Source organism: Zea mays, chromosome 9 (genome assembly GCF_902167145.1).
Source record: "Zea mays cultivar B73 chromosome 9, Zm-B73-REFERENCE-NAM-5.0, whole genome shotgun sequence".
NCBI classification, from domain to species: domain Eukaryota; kingdom Viridiplantae; phylum Streptophyta; class Magnoliopsida; order Poales; family Poaceae; genus Zea; species Zea mays.
Window position 1 is genome coordinate 127,611,558 of NC_050104.1, and position 19,417 is coordinate 127,630,974.

The following is a 19,417-nucleotide window of genomic DNA, read 5'->3' on the forward strand; positions in this document are numbered from 1 at the left end:
AGTACCTCGAACTGCTGCCGGAACACCATTTCCCATCAAGACTGGTGCGCTGTTGAATCCCTGGAATGAAGAGAACATGGATCGATCAGCACAAATATGAACAGTAGCACCGGAATCCATCCACCAGTCATCTGATGGACTTGCCATAAAGGCCTGAAGTGCATACCCTGGGGTGGAGTTAACCACCACGTTCCCTTCTTTGCGCTGAGGTGGAGGACCTTTTCCCTTCCTAAGTTTGCACCTCCGAGCTGTATGCCCGGAGACACCACAAACGTAGCAGATAAAGTCCTCCTTTTTCTTCTTCATCTTTTTGGACTTAGGTTGGTTCATATTCTTCTGTGGAGAGTTCTTCTTCTTCTGGAATTTTCTATCTCCACCCTTCTCAACAACGTGAGCCTGAAGTTGCTGGGATGGCTTGTTACTGGACCTTGCACGCTCTTCCACATTTATCGCAGCTGACAACTCAGTGAGAGTCATTTGCTTCTTCATGTGGCGGCGTGAAGTCACAAAGTCTCGCCAAGAAGGCGGGAGCTTTGCCAGTATTGAATTCACCTGAAAACTGTCTGGTAGGACGCAGCCATATTGGACCAAGTCCCTAACAAGGAGTTGAATCTCCTGTAGCTGCTCCATAACAGACCTTCCCTCAACCATTTTATAGTTGAGGTAGTTTTCCGTTGTGAATGACTCATTGCCATTGTCAACTTCAGAGAACTCGTTCTCAAGTTCAGTCCATAGACCCTTGGCGGAGGTGAAACGAGAGTACACGTCAAATAAGCGGTTCGACAAGACGTTCAGCAGACGAGACAAGCATGCCTCATTGGCTTCATCCCACTTGGCCTTCTCCGCTAGTGCGGCGGCCTTCGCTGCATCATCAGTATCATCTGATGCAGCCTGGGGAACAGCCGACGTCACTACCCAAAATAATTTTAGGTCAGTGAGCCACATGCGAGTCTTAATCTGCCAGCGTTTAAAGCTTGCGCCGTCGAACGCTTCAGGCTTAATGACATCAGAACTGGAGGCCATAATACGAATTGGTTTTCTGGATTGTTGTAGTATTAGAGAAATAAGCGACATGCTTTCTACATATTTAAATAGATTAAATATTCTAATTCCGAATAAAACAATCATATAACTCAGATAAATACCATATGAAATTATAGCAGCAATGAACAGTAGCAATTCTAAAACATGTAAACATGTAAAATAGCTACACATGTCCATTTTATAATTAAACATGGCTTGCAGATGAAGAAGGCAGATTAAACAAATAAACATAATTGTTTATCTTAAACTATTGCTCTCAAAGTAGCGGGTTGCTGTAATAAACAGCCCTCCAACGCTTAAAAGGTGATCAGAGATCCTCGACTAACGTGACAGTCCTATCTTACCAAATAAGGGTTTTAGATCAGATGTAATAAGCCTAATAATCAAATATAAATACTGATAGTAAGGAGCTGTGTATTAAATAAATTAACAGAATTTAACACAGGTAAACAGCCTCAACAAAGAGAGATTTAATTAGGCACAAATAATATCAATGCTGAAAATGATAATACACTAAAACCCAGACTGTCACGCTGTCTCACTACACCGCTATCATCATCGAGCACATAAATCCGCCCACAACAGTGCAATCACACCCAAGTATTTAATACTAGCAGATTGCACAAAATTAAACAGTAAATAAAGCGAGACAACGAATAACTCACAGCACGTAGATTGTCTACGTGGGAAGACCAGCTCAGCGAACACAAGGTTCTGTCCCAGAAAACCAATTCCGCCGCCCACGTCCGGGCCTGCACGGCGGGAGGTTGACGGAGATACTAGAGCCGCTGCCGGAGCCGAGGGAGACATCCACGGCACCAGCCCGAGAAGACGAACACCGCGCAGCAGGGAGCCCAGACACCAGGCCACGGTGGACAATAATCAGAACAGACAGAGCACCACACAGGTGCACTGGTGAGACAACGGAGCGCAGGAGAACCTCGCTGCACACAAGCAGTACCACCTCCACCTTCTTCCACCAGCAGGATTAGCACCAGAACACCAAGAATCGAAGGAATCGATCCAAATCGTGACTGGAACCGAGAGGAGGAATAGGAACAGAGAGCTGGGATTTTTCGGCGAGTTGCAGAGCAGGGAACAAGTCTCCATACTTAAGGAACCGAGGGAGAAACGGTTGCAGAAGGGCGGCGTAGAGATCGGCGAGCGTAGAACTGCTCTTCTCCAGAACGCCGCCGCCACCCTGCCTTTTCTCCGCTCGCTCACTCCAGATCGTGCGGCAACTGCTGCCCTTAGGTTTTGGCTGCTGCTGTCTGGGCTGCTCGGTCAGCTGGCCTAGTAGCGGCCCAGCTGGCCGGCCTTTTTTTTTCCTTCTTTTATTTCCAACAAGAAAATAACAGGGAAAATTCCCAAAAAGAACAGCAGTTGGCACGTGTTTGGATGACTGCATAGCATTTCTACCGTCTGCTCCCACGCATGCAACGCTGTTGTTTTTTCAGTGGGTAGCCTGCATGCGCGGAAACGCAGTTTCTCCTCGTTTCCAGCGGCCCAGGCTGGCACGATGCCGGCGGGAGACGCCCCTGCAACCAATCATGCGTAATGAGTCTTTTTTTATCACAACAGTGACTGCAGTTTCATTTCTCAGGCGGGCGGCGTATTTATTGAGACAAAGGCAGTTAACACGGGCTTATATAGTAGAGATACGCCAAAGATGGTGGCGGCGGTGGTGTTATCGACGCTCTCTCCCTAGGTGAGGGACGACGGTGAGCCACTCGAAAGGCCACCACCGTTCATGAATGGATACGTATATTGCTTCAGCTTGCAACGTGATTTATTAATTTATTACTAGTGTATGAAGCGCGCCCATGCGCGCGTGGCGAACCGTTTAGCAGCAATATATAATGTATGATGATTGTATGATTGACAGAGAGTAAATTAGGATATAAGAGCAAGGACAGAAGAAAACCAGGTTTAGTGTTTGAAAGAGTTGCACATTGTGCAGAGGTGATAATTATAGCAGTTACGATAGTTGCATAATCAACTGACATGTTCGTGGGTTTCTACAAACTTATATATTACATCATTAGCAAGATTCAACAGCTAGAGATCTGTTCAATATATACATCACTGCGAAAGTTTCAGCGTTCTGGTTATATATACACAAAAGCATTCGTGCTCCAAAAGTGACGATGCTCGTCATATTACCTGTACAAAAAATATGAGCGTCAGTACTTAAAGAGTCTTGAAGCTTTTTTTTGGTATGACCATGAGAAGAATACTCAGATTATTTTGATTGAAAATTATATACACAATAAGAGAATATGGCATGAGAGTAGATGGTGTGGTACCTTCATGAGAATATCATGAGACCATTGATGATCTAATGATTAAGGTTGCCAGGGTGTGTAGAACCTAGTTGGGTAGTCTTGATCCTGTGTTTGGTAGTGTTAGTATGAACCAGGATTGATATATGCTAAATATAAATAGTGTTTGTGACTTGGCTTTAAATTTTCTATTATAGATACATACTTCTTAGGAGGTGACGCGAGGCTGTCTTTGTTGACCTCATCTGGAATCTGTTCATCAACCTGTAAATAAGTGGATAAGAATTGTTAATTCATGTATAATCACACAAGCAGTTTTTTAAAGTAATAAGTACTAATTCGTGATTGGATAGTTGGTCTTTATTCCTCACTCGGGTTCATCATGGTGCAAGATATCTTGCAACTTTCATTAATAATTTTAAAAAGCCATAGAATACCTTCAATTTATCTCGTATTCAGCCTCTCTTTTTCTATCTATAAGGTACCAATCACATGAAAGCATAAGAAGGGATCGACGAGGTTTATTTACTCTTTTATTATTATTATTCATAGCCAGGAACTGCTTTTGAATAATATGGTATAGTACTACTTTAGAAGTTCACCCATGTTAGTTGATGGATCTGTACTTTTTTTAAAACTAAATTTATAGTACGAAGCGTGTGCGTATAAATGTGATTGTGGAAGTAAATTGAGATATATGTGAAGCAAGAGTAGATTGTAATATGTGTTTTTGTTACAATAAGAATAGACAATTGTTTTAGTGTGAGAACATATGTAATCATGATGTTAAAACATGTTTCATCTAAGAGTTTGTAGGAACATGTGTAACTGAAATGTATTAAAATAGCATACTTACATTTGTGTCGTGTAGAGTTTCAGAATACGCAAGTTTGCGTCGTGCCTGCCAAAATACAGTTGATGAGTTCATGTAGGTATATATAAGTTGATACAGAATAATTATAGTTAATATTAAGAAATATCTTACCACATTTTCTTGTTTGGTAGAAGTGGATAGTTTGGCAAACGATGTTGCTGGAGATTCTTGTGTGGTTATGACATCAACTGTGCTCTCTTGTGTAAACATCTGTTGTTGGGAAAGGTTTTGTGTGGCACATGGTATTGATGCTTGTCTTCCATGACTTGCTAGGACAGAAAGGATAGAAAAGATTCGATTTGTGACACAGAATGCAGACATGTTGATGGTAACTGCAAGTGTGAATTTGAGGGAGACAATGGCAGCTAGGTCTGGAGGAGGACCTCGAGAAACATCTGATGTGCTAAAAAGGGTTTGACAAGATTTTCCTACTATTCGTCTAGCTATAGTATCAAAGCAAAAGAATTCTGCTTCGGATGTTCCATCAGTGGCAATGAAGCTGAGTTTATATCTGTGAGCTAGAAATTGTTAGTGTTATATAACAGTTATTAGATAGCTATGCAAGAAGACGACATTTTCCTCTGTATGCAAAACATAATTGGTTTGGTGTTTGTGTATACGGTTACCTGAACTTTGTTACACCATTCTACATTGATGTGGGCTTGATATTTTTTGAGTAATGTCATGTTGTAGGGAACAACCCATCTATTGTCTAGCTTAATGTTAGATTTCATGACGAATCTATCATTGTTTGATCGTTTGTAAACTGCAAATCCATTCATATCAACTACAGTTTCACTGTTAAAGAGCTTAGGATAGTGCTTGGAGCATTGATTTCTTTTCATGCAAGGCGAATTTTGATTATAATAGCCACATGGTCCATGGACCATGTGTTCCGCAAGTAAGGCATATCCTAATGGATCAGTAGCTGGATCTGGTATCTCAGCAGTTATGTAAGAATCTATAAGGTTAGCATTTGGCTGTGAGGTATCAGTTGACACCCAGAAAATAATATGCGCGTGAGGTAATCCACGTTTCTGGAATTCTACTGTATATAGGACTGCATCACGAAAAAAAGATGAATTGATTAGAAAGACTTATAGTAGCTAAGTTATGACATGTGATGTGGTAATGGTATTAACAGTCTTGTCATTGTTATGTATGGATTCGTGTTACTGTTAGGTTTACAAAGAAAAGAACAAACCAAACAAAGAAGGGTTCCTTTTTTGTTTATTAAGTTAAAGCGTGTACAATGGAACTTATGTTGCCAGGCATGAAAAATACTATTTACGCAAATTGCAAATGGAGCAAAGAGATAAGAAGCACAAAACTTTTGGTAAATTAAGTTTGAATATGTATAATATAGCAAGGGTTTTGGTAGTTAAGGCAATATTGTTCATGGGATTGCATTGAACGGAAGGTTGCATATGAGGAAACCACGAAAAAAGTTAGGAAAACCTTTGGTGAGTAATTATGTGTTTGTAATAGATCAATGTTATAAGCGGTATTGTCAACATTTGTGTGCATTTGTATAAAATGTTTGGACAATCAAGGTTTCAATATGTACTATGTAAATGTTTTCAGTCAAAAGGTTGTATACTAAAAAAAGAGGACTAGACAAGGTGATATAGGTTAAGTGAATTATGAATAAATAAGTAAATCTAACCTTTTTACTCAAGTTAAGAAGATTATATTAGACAAGGTGTTATAAACTTAGTGTATAAAGGATGAATAAGTAAATTTAACTTTTGTACTCAAATTGTGGGTTCGCAGCATAGATGGTAAAGCAACAATATTGGAATAAAGATTTGTTTTTTTTACTGTAGATAAGGTAGAAAAAACGAATGAGTATAAGAAAGTTTGTTTACGAATACAAATTCCAACTCAATAATTAAAGAGAAGTATATGTATGTATAAAATTGGAAACAAAATATTCGCACCTGCTTTGCATGGTCCAACTATCTTTCCAGATTTTATATCTTGTAATAACTCTTGTAATTTCATATGGAATATTCTTACCGCAATATCAGGTGCGTCAGAATTTTTTTGTCCACAGTGGTAAAGACTCTCAATAATTTCGGGCCACTTTGCATTACATGTGAAGGTTACGAAGAAGTCAGGTGGGCCATGAACTCTGCAAATAGCTATGCTGTCGTGATAGTTTTGTATCATGTATCGTCTTCCACCGATATGTGACGCTGGAAGCACAATTGTTTTCCCCATCTCTTCACCGTTTATGCAACCTCTACTAACAGCATCTGATATACCTTGTAAATTTTCCATCCTTAATTTGTCCTGATTATTCAGAATGTAAGTAAGCCTATTTTCATCAATGCAGGCACGGGCATCGACCTTAGCTTGATTTGATAATATCCCATAAGAGAGAAATGGATTGGGTTGCCCGGGTTTATAATGAAATTGATAGCAATAATAGTCTTGCATTGTCATACGAACTCTTGAATTTGCCTGTCTGTTTTGTAAGCCGCTATACATAACACCAATTTGGAAACCTCGTTCTCCATATGGAAATAGGAGTGGATATTGAAGGGCCATATAAGCTGGATGTAACGATGAAATACGTTTTAATTCATAATTTCTGGTTTCTATGATAATGTCTCGTTTGAAGGTTTCAAGGGAGAAATCACCGATAACTAGCATGGCTAAATCATCAGTTGTTGGCATGTCATATTGCACAGGATCTCCTTCTTTGGCTCCAATAATTCTAATGATAAATTCCTCGTCTGCGTGTTCGATAAGCCTTTCCTTAGCAATTCTGAATTTTTTAGCGAAAGGATTATGGGTGTCCAACATCTGTAATAGTTCATGAACAATTTGTGGCTGTATAGGAGAATCAGGAGCATCATCACTTGATAAAGACCGTATTCGATTATTTACCTCATGTGATGTATCATATACATAAAGTTGAAGGAATTTTGGGGGCTGGTCGGTCATTGGAAGTAATGAGCCTATTCGATGATGGATCTGACCACATATCTTGAAGACTGGTGGTCCGCGACCATCATTCAATGATCTATCAATATGAGCGCCCATAGATGTAAATGCAAACAAGCAATTGTATTGCCTTATATTTTGCATGAAGTTTTTTGAAACCACATCACCATCAAACCTTGCTAATGACAATAAAGGTTCAGGCCTGGGTCTATAAGCAGGTATGCGAACTTTACCACCTTTACAACAACTATTGTAGATGACAGATCTTGTTCCCACAGATGACCTTATTCTCTCGTTGTGCCAAAAAAGTGCGGAGCAATGAACACATTGGTATGATGGTCTTCCATAATACGATCGATCATGGTATGTAGCTGCAAATTTCCTCACCATGCATAGAAATAACGAAGGAAATTAAGGGAAGGACAGTAAGAATTTAATAACAAAACATCTTTAGTTCTAACCTTGCGATCTTAAATAGTCTTATTATCTATTACATAATTTTTAACAATCTTAAGTAATTAATGGATTGACTCATCGTCACAATTTACCTTTGATTGTTTTTACGAAATCTGGATCGAAGTGTCCACACCGCAGTGTGGGAGTATGCTGAGATGGCGCGGTGGACCCTAGTACAGTTGTATTCATCCTCAATATTTGATATTTTTTAAAACCATCGGGGGGAAAAGTTGTGTTCACTGTCTTACCTGTTGATGCTAGTTTTCGCTGATCTAGCACTCGCTTACGTATACGCCTTGCTTCTGTATGAGATAAAGTTGATGGGGCGTAGCATGCATTGTTATGATCTGTCATGACAAACTTGTCACGAGCATATTAAAAGCTAGGCTTTTGTTATTTTTAAAGGACCGTACTAAAGGACTTACTCCGCTTTCTGTTGCTGTTTGGATTTAAGGGGTCCATATCAAAGTAGTTCCCACAAATTTGCACCTATTTTCTCCTAGTTATATATGACAATCAATATCACTGAACATAGTACATGAATAATAGGATAGTATTCCATAGATCTCCTAGATCAGACGCCTCTCTTTCTCTATACATATATAGTTCGTATGATCTCTATATATAATATATATGTACATGTTTGTATAGATCAGCTATATAGTGATCATCAGACATGTATAAGCACATGGTTGTGTGAACAGTTGACGAAGTACAGGGAAAAAATGCAAACAAATCAAGATTAATTTGGACATATACATACGTATGTATACATCTACACAGATTTTTTAACTATACCTATGTTTAATCATGTTTGTCTAAATAAACTATTTATGGTGAGTTTTGTGTACTCATATAATTGGCTAATTCAGTAGAGGAGGAAGTAGAGGGAAATCATATACACGGCATATGCCTTTATTGCTACTTAAGGATAAATAAGTTGATGCCTTGGTTGCTAATTAAGAAACTGTGTATGAACAAAATTACTCAATTTGTTGGTAGAAAGGTATCACACTATTTAGCAAAAGCAGTACATCAACCAAGTAGAACACAAGGAATTCTAAAGGAGAAGGTGTGAGAAGACTTACGTCCGTGTATGCTAAATTCCAACTGCTCTTTTATTGCTCACGAACTTTAGCTGCAGCAGAGGACCAATATGACCTACATGATGGAAATTGAGAACTTAGAAGTACGACAACTTGTTTTGAACTGGAAAAAGTGGGTTACGAATCGGCTCTAAAGGCAGGAAACAGATGCAACTTTGATCAATGTTATCCGATTTTAAAAAATGAAAGCCAAAAACTTGTTACAGGTTCAGCCAAAAAACTTTATATCCTACAATACATAGTGAACACTATATATGTATACAGTGGAAGGCATTACCATCTGGCACCTGAACGTAGAAATTGTCTAAAAAAAGGTGTCCGAACCTCACTAAGGTAAAGAAGTGAAACCAAATTACAAACCAATTAACATATCAGTTGATGACGAAGGAAAAAAAGTACACACTGTCAGAACCAGTTTACTTGTGACCATAAACAATACACATATATTTAATGTCCAGACAGCACGCATTATAAATCTAGCAACAATCTATTTGTTTTGTACTAAGTACGCCCAATATGAACGGTACTGAAACTCACCAAATGGAGCACATCACGCAGCTGCCGGTAGAAACCCCAAACCCAAGACCAATTATTGGGGTATCCTTTTTCGTCAGTTCGTTCATTCATAGATAGTTAGTGGTCCAATTGAATATCCATCTACTCATTCTGCTAGCTATACTTTAAAAAAGAACTGATCTAGGAACGAAACGAAAAAATGGCAGGGAGCTGTTTAGGCCGCCTAGAAACCACAAGATAGGGTCGAACTTGTTGTGTGTGTATAGATCCAATGTCTGAAAATGTAGTAGCTGTTCACAAACAGGTAACACAACAGATTCGGTGAAAAGAAATTCATGCAGGACAGCATGAGTAATTTCGAACAATACAATCAGTAACTAAATTTAGTTTAAATAAATAATCTCACACTTACTAATGGGCACAAAACTGCATCTTATGGATGTGAGTGAACGCTGAACAGTATCTGCAACCCCTCTTCCAAGCCCTACGGTACATACAGATAGAAAGGTCTGGGCTGCGCCTCCCTCAAAATATAGGTAATGTCTATTTCAATTGAAGCTTGAAACTCTTGTGGCTGTGTGGACAGATTCTTTAGGGTCTGATGGTTCCTGTCTGGGCGACAAGCTATTGACAATCTACTAATTCCATTTTGGAGGAAACTCCTGTGGCTGTGTGCACAGATTCTTTAGGGTCTGATGGTTCCTGTCTGGGCGAGAAGCTATTGACAATTTACTAATTCCATTTTGAAGGCAACTAAATTCATCCAAATACGATGTCAAGAAAAGCAGCGTAGCCCATCGAAGTACCATTGTGCTTAGCAGGACTAAAATTCCATTCCCAGGATCACTCACAATGCCGGCCAAACAAAATAAGACGGGAAAAAAACGAGGATTTAAGGATTCCTGCAGCATACTGATTAAGAGCGTCTCTGCAGTGAAACACCATAGGGCCGGCGGCAGTCGGCATTGTTCAGCCGCGGCAGGCGAAAAAAAAGAGTAAAAAAAGAGCATGCAGAGCACGTAGGAAAGAGCACACACAGCACGCAGGAATGAGCACGCAGTAAAAAAAAACCACAATCGCGTTGGAATGAGCACGCAGTGGGACAGCGGCGCTCAGCACTGTTCAGATCTAGGGTTTGGGATGAACGGCCACCACAGAGCAACTGAGTACACGAGGGGAAAGGAAACAGCAGCCATTCGGCAACGGCGCTCAGCACTGTTCAGACCTAGGGTTTGGGATGAACGGCCACCACAGAGCAACTGAGTACACGAGGGGAAAGGAAACAGCAGCCATTCTCACCTGTGGCGACGACGAACGGCAAACGCGACGGAGAAGTGGCAGCGATAAGGACGTGACCGCTGGCAGCTGAGACTTGCTTCTTGGTCGTCGCGGCGGGCGACCTGGAGACTTCCAGGTTTCTATGGAACGAAGGCAGCTGGCTCTATTTTTGTATGTAGTGGATGGGATAACCAGCGCTCCAACCGTTGATGTGTGATCCAATGGCCAACCTTTTTCAGCCGACGTGGACAGGCTAAGCAGCCCAGATTTGAACCGGTTATGACATCAACTGTGCTCTCTTGTGTAAACATCTGTTGTTGGGAAAGGTTTTGTGTGGCACATGGTATTGATGCTTGTCTTCCATGACTTGCTAGGACAGAAAGGATAGAAAAGATTCGATTTGTGACACAGAATGCAGACATGTTGATGGTAACTGCAAGTGTGAATTTGAGGGAGACAATGGCAGCTAGGTCTGGAGGAGGACCTCGAGAAACATCTGATGTGCTAAAAAGGGTTTGACAAGATTTTCCTACTATTCGTCTAGCTATAGTATCAAAGCAAAAGAATTCTGCTTCGGATGTTCCATCAGTGGCAATGAAGCTGAGTTTATATCTGTGAGCTAGAAATTGTTAGTGTTATATAACAGTTATTAGATAGCTATGCAAGAAGACGACATTTTCCTCTGTATGCAAAACATAATTGGTTTGGTGTTTGTGTATACGGTTACCTGAACTTTGTTACACCATTCTACATTGATGTGGGCTTGATATTTTTTGAGTAATGTCATGTTGTAGGGAACAACCCATCTATTGTCTAGCTTAATGTTAGATTTCATGACGAATCTATCATTGTTTGATCGTTTGTAAACTGCAAATCCATTCATATCAACTACAGTTTCACTGTTAAAGAGCTTAGGATAGTGCTTGGAGCATTGATTTCTTTTCATGCAAGGCGAATTTTGATTATAATAGCCACATGGTCCATGGACCATGTGTTCCGCAAGTAAGGCATATCCTAATGGATCAGTAGCTGGATCTGGTATCTCAGCAGTTATGTAAGAATCTATAAGGTTAGCATTTGGCTGTGAGGTATCAGTTGACACCCAGAAAATAATATGCGCGTGAGGTAATCCACGTTTCTGGAATTCTACTGTATATAGGACTGCATCACGAAAAAAAGATGAATTGATTAGAAAGACTTATAGTAGCTAAGTTATGACATGTGATGTGGTAATGGTATTAACAGTCTTGTCATTGTTATGTATGGATTCGTGTTACTGTTAGGTTTACAAAGAAAAGAACAAACCAAACAAAGAAGGGTTCCTTTTTTGTTTATTAAGTTAAAGCGTGTACAATGGAACTTATGTTGCCAGGCATGAAAAATACTATTTACGCAAATTGCAAATGGAGCAAAGAGATAAGAAGCACAAAACTTTTGGTAAATTAAGTTTGAATATGTATAATATAGCAAGGGTTTTGGTAGTTAAGGCAATATTGTTCATGGGATTGCATTGAACGGAAGGTTGCATATGAGGAAACCACGAAAAAAGTTAGGAAAACCTTTGGTGAGTAATTATGTGTTTGTAATAGATCAATGTTATAAGCGGTATTGTCAACATTTGTGTGCATTTGTATAAAATGTTTGGACAATCAAGGTTTCAATATGTACTATGTAAATGTTTTCAGTCAAAAGGTTGTATACTAAAAAAAGAGGACTAGACAAGGTGATATAGGTTAAGTGAATTATGAATAAATAAGTAAATCTAACCTTTTTACTCAAGTTAAGAAGATTATATTAGACAAGGTGTTATAAACTTAGTGTATAAAGGATGAATAAGTAAATTTAACTTTTGTACTCAAATTGTGGGTTCGCAGCATAGATGGTAAAGCAACAATATTGGAATAAAGATTTGTTTTTTTTACTGTAGATAAGGTAGAAAAAACGAATGAGTATAAGAAAGTTTGTTTACGAATACAAATTCCAACTCAATAATTAAAGAGAAGTATATGTATGTATAAAATTGGAAACAAAATATTCGCACCTGCTTTGCATGGTCCAACTATCTTTCCAGATTTTATATCTTGTAATAACTCTTGTAATTTCATATGGAATATTCTTACCGCAATATCAGGTGCGTCAGAATTTTTTTGTCCACAGTGGTAAAGACTCTCAATAATTTCGGGCCACTTTGCATTACATGTGAAGGTTACGAAGAAGTCAGGTGGGCCATGAACTCTGCAAATAGCTATGCTGTCGTGATAGTTTTGTATCATGTATCGTCTTCCACCGATATGTGACGCTGGAAGCACAATTGTTTTCCCCATCTCTTCACCGTTTATGCAACCTCTACTAACAGCATCTGATATACCTTGTAAATTTTCCATCCTTAATTTGTCCTGATTATTCAGAATGTAAGTAAGCCTATTTTCATCAATGCAGGCACGGGCATCGACCTTAGCTTGATTTGATAATATCCCATAAGAGAGAAATGGATTGGGTTGCCCGGGTTTATAATGAAATTGATAGCAATAATAGTCTTGCATTGTCATACGAACTCTTGAATTTGCCTGTCTGTTTTGTAAGCCGCTATACATAACACCAATTTGGAAACCTCGTTCTCCATATGGAAATAGGAGTGGATATTGAAGGGCCATATAAGCTGGATGTAACGATGAAATACGTTTTAATTCATAATTTCTGGTTTCTATGATAATGTCTCGTTTGAAGGTTTCAAGGGAGAAATCACCGATAACTAGCATGGCTAAATCATCAGTTGTTGGCATGTCATATTGCACAGGATCTCCTTCTTTGGCTCCAATAATTCTAATGATAAATTCCTCGTCTGCGTGTTCGATAAGCCTTTCCTTAGCAATTCTGAATTTTTTAGCGAAAGGATTATGGGTGTCCAACATCTGTAATAGTTCATGAACAATTTGTGGCTGTATAGGAGAATCAGGAGCATCATCACTTGATAAAGACCGTATTCGATTATTTACCTCATGTGATGTATCATATACATAAAGTTGAAGGAATTTTGGGGGCTGGTCGGTCATTGGAAGTAATGAGCCTATTCGATGATGGATCTGACCACATATCTTGAAGACTGGTGGTCCGCGACCATCATTCAATGATCTATCAATATGAGCGCCCATAGATGTAAATGCAAACAAGCAATTGTATTGCCTTATATTTTGCATGAAGTTTTTGAAACCACATCACCATCAAACCTTGCTAATGACAATAAAGGTTCAGGCCTGGGTCTATAAGCAGGTATGCGAACTTTACCACCTTTACAACAACTATTGTAGATGACAGATCTTGTTCCCACAGATGACCTTATTCTCTCGTTGTGCCAAAAAAGTGCGGAGCAATGAACACATTGGTATGATGGTCTTCCATAATACGATCGATCATGGTATGTAGCTGCAAATTTCCTCACCATGCATAGAAATAACGAAGGAAATTAAGGGAAGGACAGTAAGAATTTAATAACAAAACATCTTTAGTTCTAACCTTGCGATCTTAAATAGTCTTATTATCTATTACATAATTTTTAACAATCTTAAGTAATTAATGGATTGACTCATCGTCACAATTTACCTTTGATTGTTTTTACGAAATCTGGATCGAAGTGTCCACACCGCAGTGTGGGAGTATGCTGAGATGGCGCGGTGGACCCTAGTACAGTTGTATTCATCCTCAATATTTGATATTTTTTAAAACCATCGGGGGGAAAAGTTGTGTTCACTGTCTTACCTGTTGATGCTAGTTTTCGCTGATCTAGCACTCGCTTACGTATACGCCTTGCTTCTGTATGAGATAAAGTTGATGGGGCGTAGCATGCATTGTTATGATCTGTCATGACAAACTTGTCACGAGCATATTAAAAGCTAGGCTTTTGTTATTTTTAAAGGACCGTACTAAAGGACTTACTCCGCTTTCTGTTGCTGTTTGGATTTAAGGGGTCCATATCAAAGTAGTTCCCACAAATTTGCACCTATTTTCTCCTAGTTATATATGACAATCAATATCACTGAACATAGTACATGAATAATAGGATAGTATTCCATAGATCTCCTAGATCAGACGCCTCTCTTTCTCTATACATATATAGTTCGTATGATCTCTATATATAATATATATGTACATGTTTGTATAGATCAGCTATATAGTGATCATCAGACATGTATAAGCACATGGTTGTGTGAACAGTTGACGAAGTACAGGGAAAAAATGCAAACAAATCAAGATTAATTTGGACATATACATACGTATGTATACATCTACACAGATTTTTTAACTATACCTATGTTTAATCATGTTTGTCTAAATAAACTATTTATGGTGAGTTTTGTGTACTCATATAATTGGCTAATTCAGTAGAGGAGGAAGTAGAGGGAAATCATATACACGGCATATGCCTTTATTGCTACTTAAGGATAAATAAGTTGATGCCTTGGTTGCTAATTAAGAAACTGTGTATGAACAAAATTACTCAATTTGTTGGTAGAAAGGTATCACACTATTTAGCAAAAGCAGTACATCAACCAAGTAGAACACAAGGAATTCTAAAGGAGAAGGTGTGAGAAGACTTACGTCCGTGTATGCTAAATTCCAACTGCTCTTTTATTGCTCACGAACTTTAGCTGCAGCAGAGGACCAATATGACCTACATGATGGAAATTGAGAACTTAGAAGTACGACAACTTGTTTTGAACTGGAAAAAGTGGGTTACGAATCGGCTCTAAAGGCAGGAAACAGATGCAACTTTGATCAATGTTATCCGATTTTAAAAAATGAAAGCCAAAAACTTGTTACAGGTTCAGCCAAAAAACTTTATATCCTACAATACATAGTGAACACTATATATGTATACAGTGGAAGGCATTACCATCTGGCACCTGAACGTAGAAATTGTCTAAAAAAAGGTGTCCGAACCTCACTAAGGTAAAGAAGTGAAACCAAATTACAAACCAATTAACATATCAGTTGATGACGAAGGAAAAAAAGTACACACTGTCAGAACCAGTTTACTTGTGACCATAAACAATACACATATATTTAATGTCCAGACAGCACGCATTATAAATCTAGCAACAATCTATTTGTTTTGTACTAAGTACGCCCAATATGAACGGTACTGAAACTCACCAAATGGAGCACATCACGCAGCTGCCGGTAGAAACCCCAAACCCAAGACCAATTATTGGGGTATCCTTTTTCGTCAGTTCGTTCATTCATAGATAGTTAGTGGTCCAATTGAATATCCATCTACTCATTCTGCTAGCTATACTTTAAAAAAGAACTGATCTAGGAACGAAACGAAAAAATGGCAGGGAGCTGTTTAGGCCGCCTAGAAACCACAAGATAGGGTCGAACTTGTTGTGTGTGTATAGATCCAATGTCTGAAAATGTAGTAGCTGTTCACAAACAGGTAACACAACAGATTCGGTGAAAAGAAATTCATGCAGGACAGCATGAGTAATTTCGAACAATACAATCAGTAACTAAATTTAGTTTAAATAAATAATCTCACACTTACTAATGGGCACAAAACTGCATCTTATGGATGTGAGTGAACGCTGAACAGTATCTGCAACCCCTCTTCCAAGCCCTACGGTACATACAGATAGAAAGGTCTGGGCTGCGCCTCCCTCAAAATATAGGTAATGTCTATTTCAATTGAAGCTTGAAACTCTTGTGGCTGTGTGGACAGATTCTTTAGGGTCTGATGGTTCCTGTCTGGGCGACAAGCTATTGACAATCTACTAATTCCATTTTGGAGGAAACTCCTGTGGCTGTGTGCACAGATTCTTTAGGGTCTGATGGTTCCTGTCTGGGCGAGAAGCTATTGACAATTTACTAATTCCATTTTGAAGGCAACTAAATTCATCCAAATACGATGTCAAGAAAAGCAGCGTAGCCCATCGAAGTACCATTGTGCTTAGCAGGACTAAAATTCCATTCCCAGGATCACTCACAATGCCGGCCAAACAAAATAAGACGGGAAAAAAACGAGGATTTAAGGATTCCTGCAGCATACTGATTAAGAGCGTCTCTGCAGTGAAACACCATAGGGCCGGCGGCAGTCGGCATTGTTCAGCCGCGGCAGGCGAAAAAAAAAGAGTAAAAAAAGAGCATGCAGAGCACGTAGGAAAGAGCACACACAGCACGCAGGAATGAGCACGCAGTAAAAAAAAACCACAATCGCGTTGGAATGAGCACGCAGTGGGACAGCGGCGCTCAGCACTGTTCAGATCTAGGGTTTGGGATGAACGGCCACCACAGAGCAACTGAGTACACGAGGGGAAAGGAAACAGCAGCCATTCGGCAACGGCGCTCAGCACTGTTCAGACCTAGGGTTTGGGATGAACGGCCACCACAGAGCAACTGAGTACACGAGGGGAAAGGAAACAGCAGCCATTCTCACCTGTGGCGACGACGAACGGCAAACGCGACGGAGAAGTGGCAGCGATAAGGACGTGACCGCTGGCAGCTGAGACTTGCTTCTTGGTCGTCGCGGCGGGCGACCTGGAGACTTCCAGGTTTCTATGGAACGAAGGCAGCTGGCTCTATTTTTGTATGTAGTGGATGGGATAACCAGCGCTCCAACCGTTGATGTGTGATCCAATGGCCAACCTTTTTCAGCCGACGTGGACAGGCTAAGCAGCCCAGATTTGAACCGGCTTTGTATAAAGAGAAATATCGCAATAAAGTGTACATGGCATATTGGCATATCATACGAGCGCTGAATTATTGGGCAGGTGCAGCCGACAACACACGCAGCACATACAAGTAGTTCGCCTTGCCCAATGGCCAATGCAATCATTAAACCACGGACACGATTCATGTACAAAACGGCTTCAACGACTGGGGATCAGCTTCAATTAAATCTGCACACATCGTCCCTCCCTTTCTTTAAGCTTATCGCTTTCATGTCGGAGAGCCTTTCAGCTGTGCGATGTGCTCCCCTCACCTGTCTGTCATCCCTTGAGCTGGCGTCGATGCTCCCACGTCGCCTTCCTCCTCCTCCTCTCGGGGTCGGCCCCCCGGGGGGCGCTATATACATGCGCACGCATCGCACATCCTGCAGCGGCACCGACACGCGCGCCGACGCAAAGCAAAGAACCAGACTACGTGCAGCAAAGAATCCATTCGCCGGCCGACCGCCATGTCCGTCGCGGGCGCCGTGACCACAGCCGCCGTTCCGTCCCGAGCGCCCATGTCGTCGGCGTCCGTCGACGAGGCGCGCTGCGGGGGCGGGGCCACTGCGGCAGCGGGGGCGGGTGGCTCGCCGTTGCCGGCCCCACCTCACGAGTGCGCGGTGTGCCTGTCCGAGCTGCCGGCTGGAGCCGAAGCGGCGGTACCGGTACGGCGACGGACGCTGCCGGCGTGCGGCCACGCGTTCCACGCGGACTGCATCGGAAGGTGGCTGCCGCTGCGCCCCGAGTGCCCTCTCTGCCGCCGCCCCGTGCTGCTCGCCGGTGGCGGCGGACAACGGGCGGCCGCCGGGGCGCCAGCTGCGTGGGCGCGGCCGGCGGCGACCATAGCGTGCGGCTTCGGCGACGGGAGGGTGGTGTGGTCGCGCAGCCCCGTCCCTCCGCCAGACAGTGACTGAACCGTTTGGTTAGAGGCCTTTTGGATTACTTGCTGTCGGCAGAGTTTGTTCGTGGTTTGCACGTTCGTCTGTGTGTTCAGCGTCTGCATGAACATTACTTAGTCTAATTGCGTGCCAAAGACGGAAACAGAACGCTGGATTAGTGTGCGTACGTGTTTTGCAGTTTTACCGCAGCATGGCAGAGCCTGTCTGTAAAAAAAACTGCAAAAGTTATATATGCATGCACTTGTAACGAGTTTCCACCTGTAAATTTCTTGTGCATATATAAGGAAAAACCTCCATAAAATTTCCCCATGCATGTCAAAAGTGAGCGATAGATTTTTGCTTCCTGCTAGCAACCCAACACACACGGTACTGAAACCATCTTTTGCATCGGTGCCTATCCTGTGCCTGATTTGACGTCCCGTGTTTCATTTTGAAGCTGACTTGATTTCAAAGCCAGGACACAAAACTATAAGGTCCCGTTTGTTTTCTTTCATTTTGAGGAATTGGAATCTTACTAATAGAATAGACTATTTTTTTAGAATGTGACATTCCACCACTTTCCAAAGTTATCATATAAGCTTATCTCAAATTCATGGGGTGAGATATGGAAATTGATTCTATAGATTTACATGCTATTTTTCCAATGCACAACTTATAGCACACTCTTCTCCTTACTTTGCTATAACATAAATGTAGTATATAACTATCTCTCTCATATGATTTAGGATAATATACAAATATATTACATATTTAAATATATGAACTTAATTAGTTTTGTCTAAATTATAATTATTAAAATGGAATTCAATTCCAACGAAACAAACGGTGCCTAAAAGATTTCATATAACCAGAGGAGGTTATCGTGCCCCTAACATGAACATGACCTGCTCCCCACGTCAAGTTCCCTAGAGACTCTAAACAAATTAAACATGATTCAGAGGTTCTCTGAAAAATTTGGTTCTCTAAAAATCTAGAGCACCATGACAAATTCTTTACTTTCATTCTCTATTTTTTGAGATGTGTCATTTCTATATATTAAACACGGGAGCAACCCCTGTCATACGTCCACGTCATTCATTTAATATCAGTTGTATGATCCAGATCAAGTGGACGCATGCTCCTCACCTAGGGGTGAAAACGGTCTTAAGGTAAACACTAAAACCATTTTTGTTTTCATATTTTTTTTCTCGGAAACGAAAACGATATCAGTAATTCAGAAACATCGAAAACGAAAGTTTGGTACGAAAATTACACCGATTACGATCGGAATCTAAAATTCGATCGGTAAAAACTGTAACATGTACAC

General features: G+C 40.6%; 3 protein-coding genes across 5 annotated transcripts; 1 reads left to right on the forward strand and 2 right to left on the reverse strand.

Moving 5' to 3' along the window:
- Positions 1 to 3,044: 3,044 nt before the first annotated feature.
- On the reverse strand, positions 3,045 to 17,119 carry LOC109942408 (uncharacterized). Of its 3 annotated transcripts, none has more exons than XM_020544372.2 (10): positions 16,939 to 17,119; positions 15,105 to 15,177; positions 10,530 to 10,874; positions 8,034 to 8,769; positions 7,701 to 7,955; positions 4,312 to 7,523; positions 4,183 to 4,227; positions 3,532 to 3,590; positions 3,351 to 3,434; positions 3,045 to 3,207 (listed from the first exon to the last, which is right to left on the reverse strand). In XM_020544372.2, exons 4-6 carry the CDS (start codon positions 8,068 to 8,070, stop codon positions 6,085 to 6,087), a joined length of 1,731 nt encoding a protein of 576 aa, XP_020399961.1. In that variant the 5' UTR covers positions 8,071 to 8,769; positions 10,530 to 10,874; positions 15,105 to 15,177; positions 16,939 to 17,119; the 3' UTR covers positions 3,045 to 3,207; positions 3,351 to 3,434; positions 3,532 to 3,590; positions 4,183 to 4,227; positions 4,312 to 6,084. The 3 variants fall into 3 exon arrangements, with proteins under 3 accessions (XP_020399961.1, XP_020399960.1, XP_020399963.1); XM_020544371.1 differs by having other exon boundaries at positions 10,530 to 13,931; positions 16,939 to 17,118; XM_020544374.2 differs by lacking the exon at positions 10,530 to 10,874 and having other exon boundaries at positions 8,034 to 8,107; positions 8,697 to 8,769; positions 16,939 to 17,116.
- LOC100383223 (uncharacterized) lies at positions 13,563 to 17,047 on the reverse strand. The gene is made up of 2 exons (NM_001175885.1): positions 16,939 to 17,047; positions 13,563 to 15,177 (listed from the first exon to the last, which is right to left on the reverse strand). The coding sequence occupies exon 2, from the start codon at positions 14,368 to 14,370 to the stop codon at positions 14,098 to 14,100; it is 273 nt and encodes a 90-aa protein (NP_001169356.1). The 5' UTR covers positions 14,371 to 15,177; positions 16,939 to 17,047; the 3' UTR covers positions 13,563 to 14,097.
- Positions 17,120 to 17,249: 130 nt separating the features above from the next.
- LOC103639029 (E3 ubiquitin-protein ligase synoviolin) lies at positions 17,250 to 18,424 on the forward strand. Its single transcript, XM_008661810.3, has one exon. The coding sequence runs from the start codon at positions 17,680 to 17,682 to the stop codon at positions 18,124 to 18,126; it is 447 nt and encodes a 148-aa protein (XP_008660032.1). The 5' UTR covers positions 17,250 to 17,679; the 3' UTR covers positions 18,127 to 18,424.
- The last annotated feature ends 993 nt before the right edge of the window (positions 18,425 to 19,417 follow it).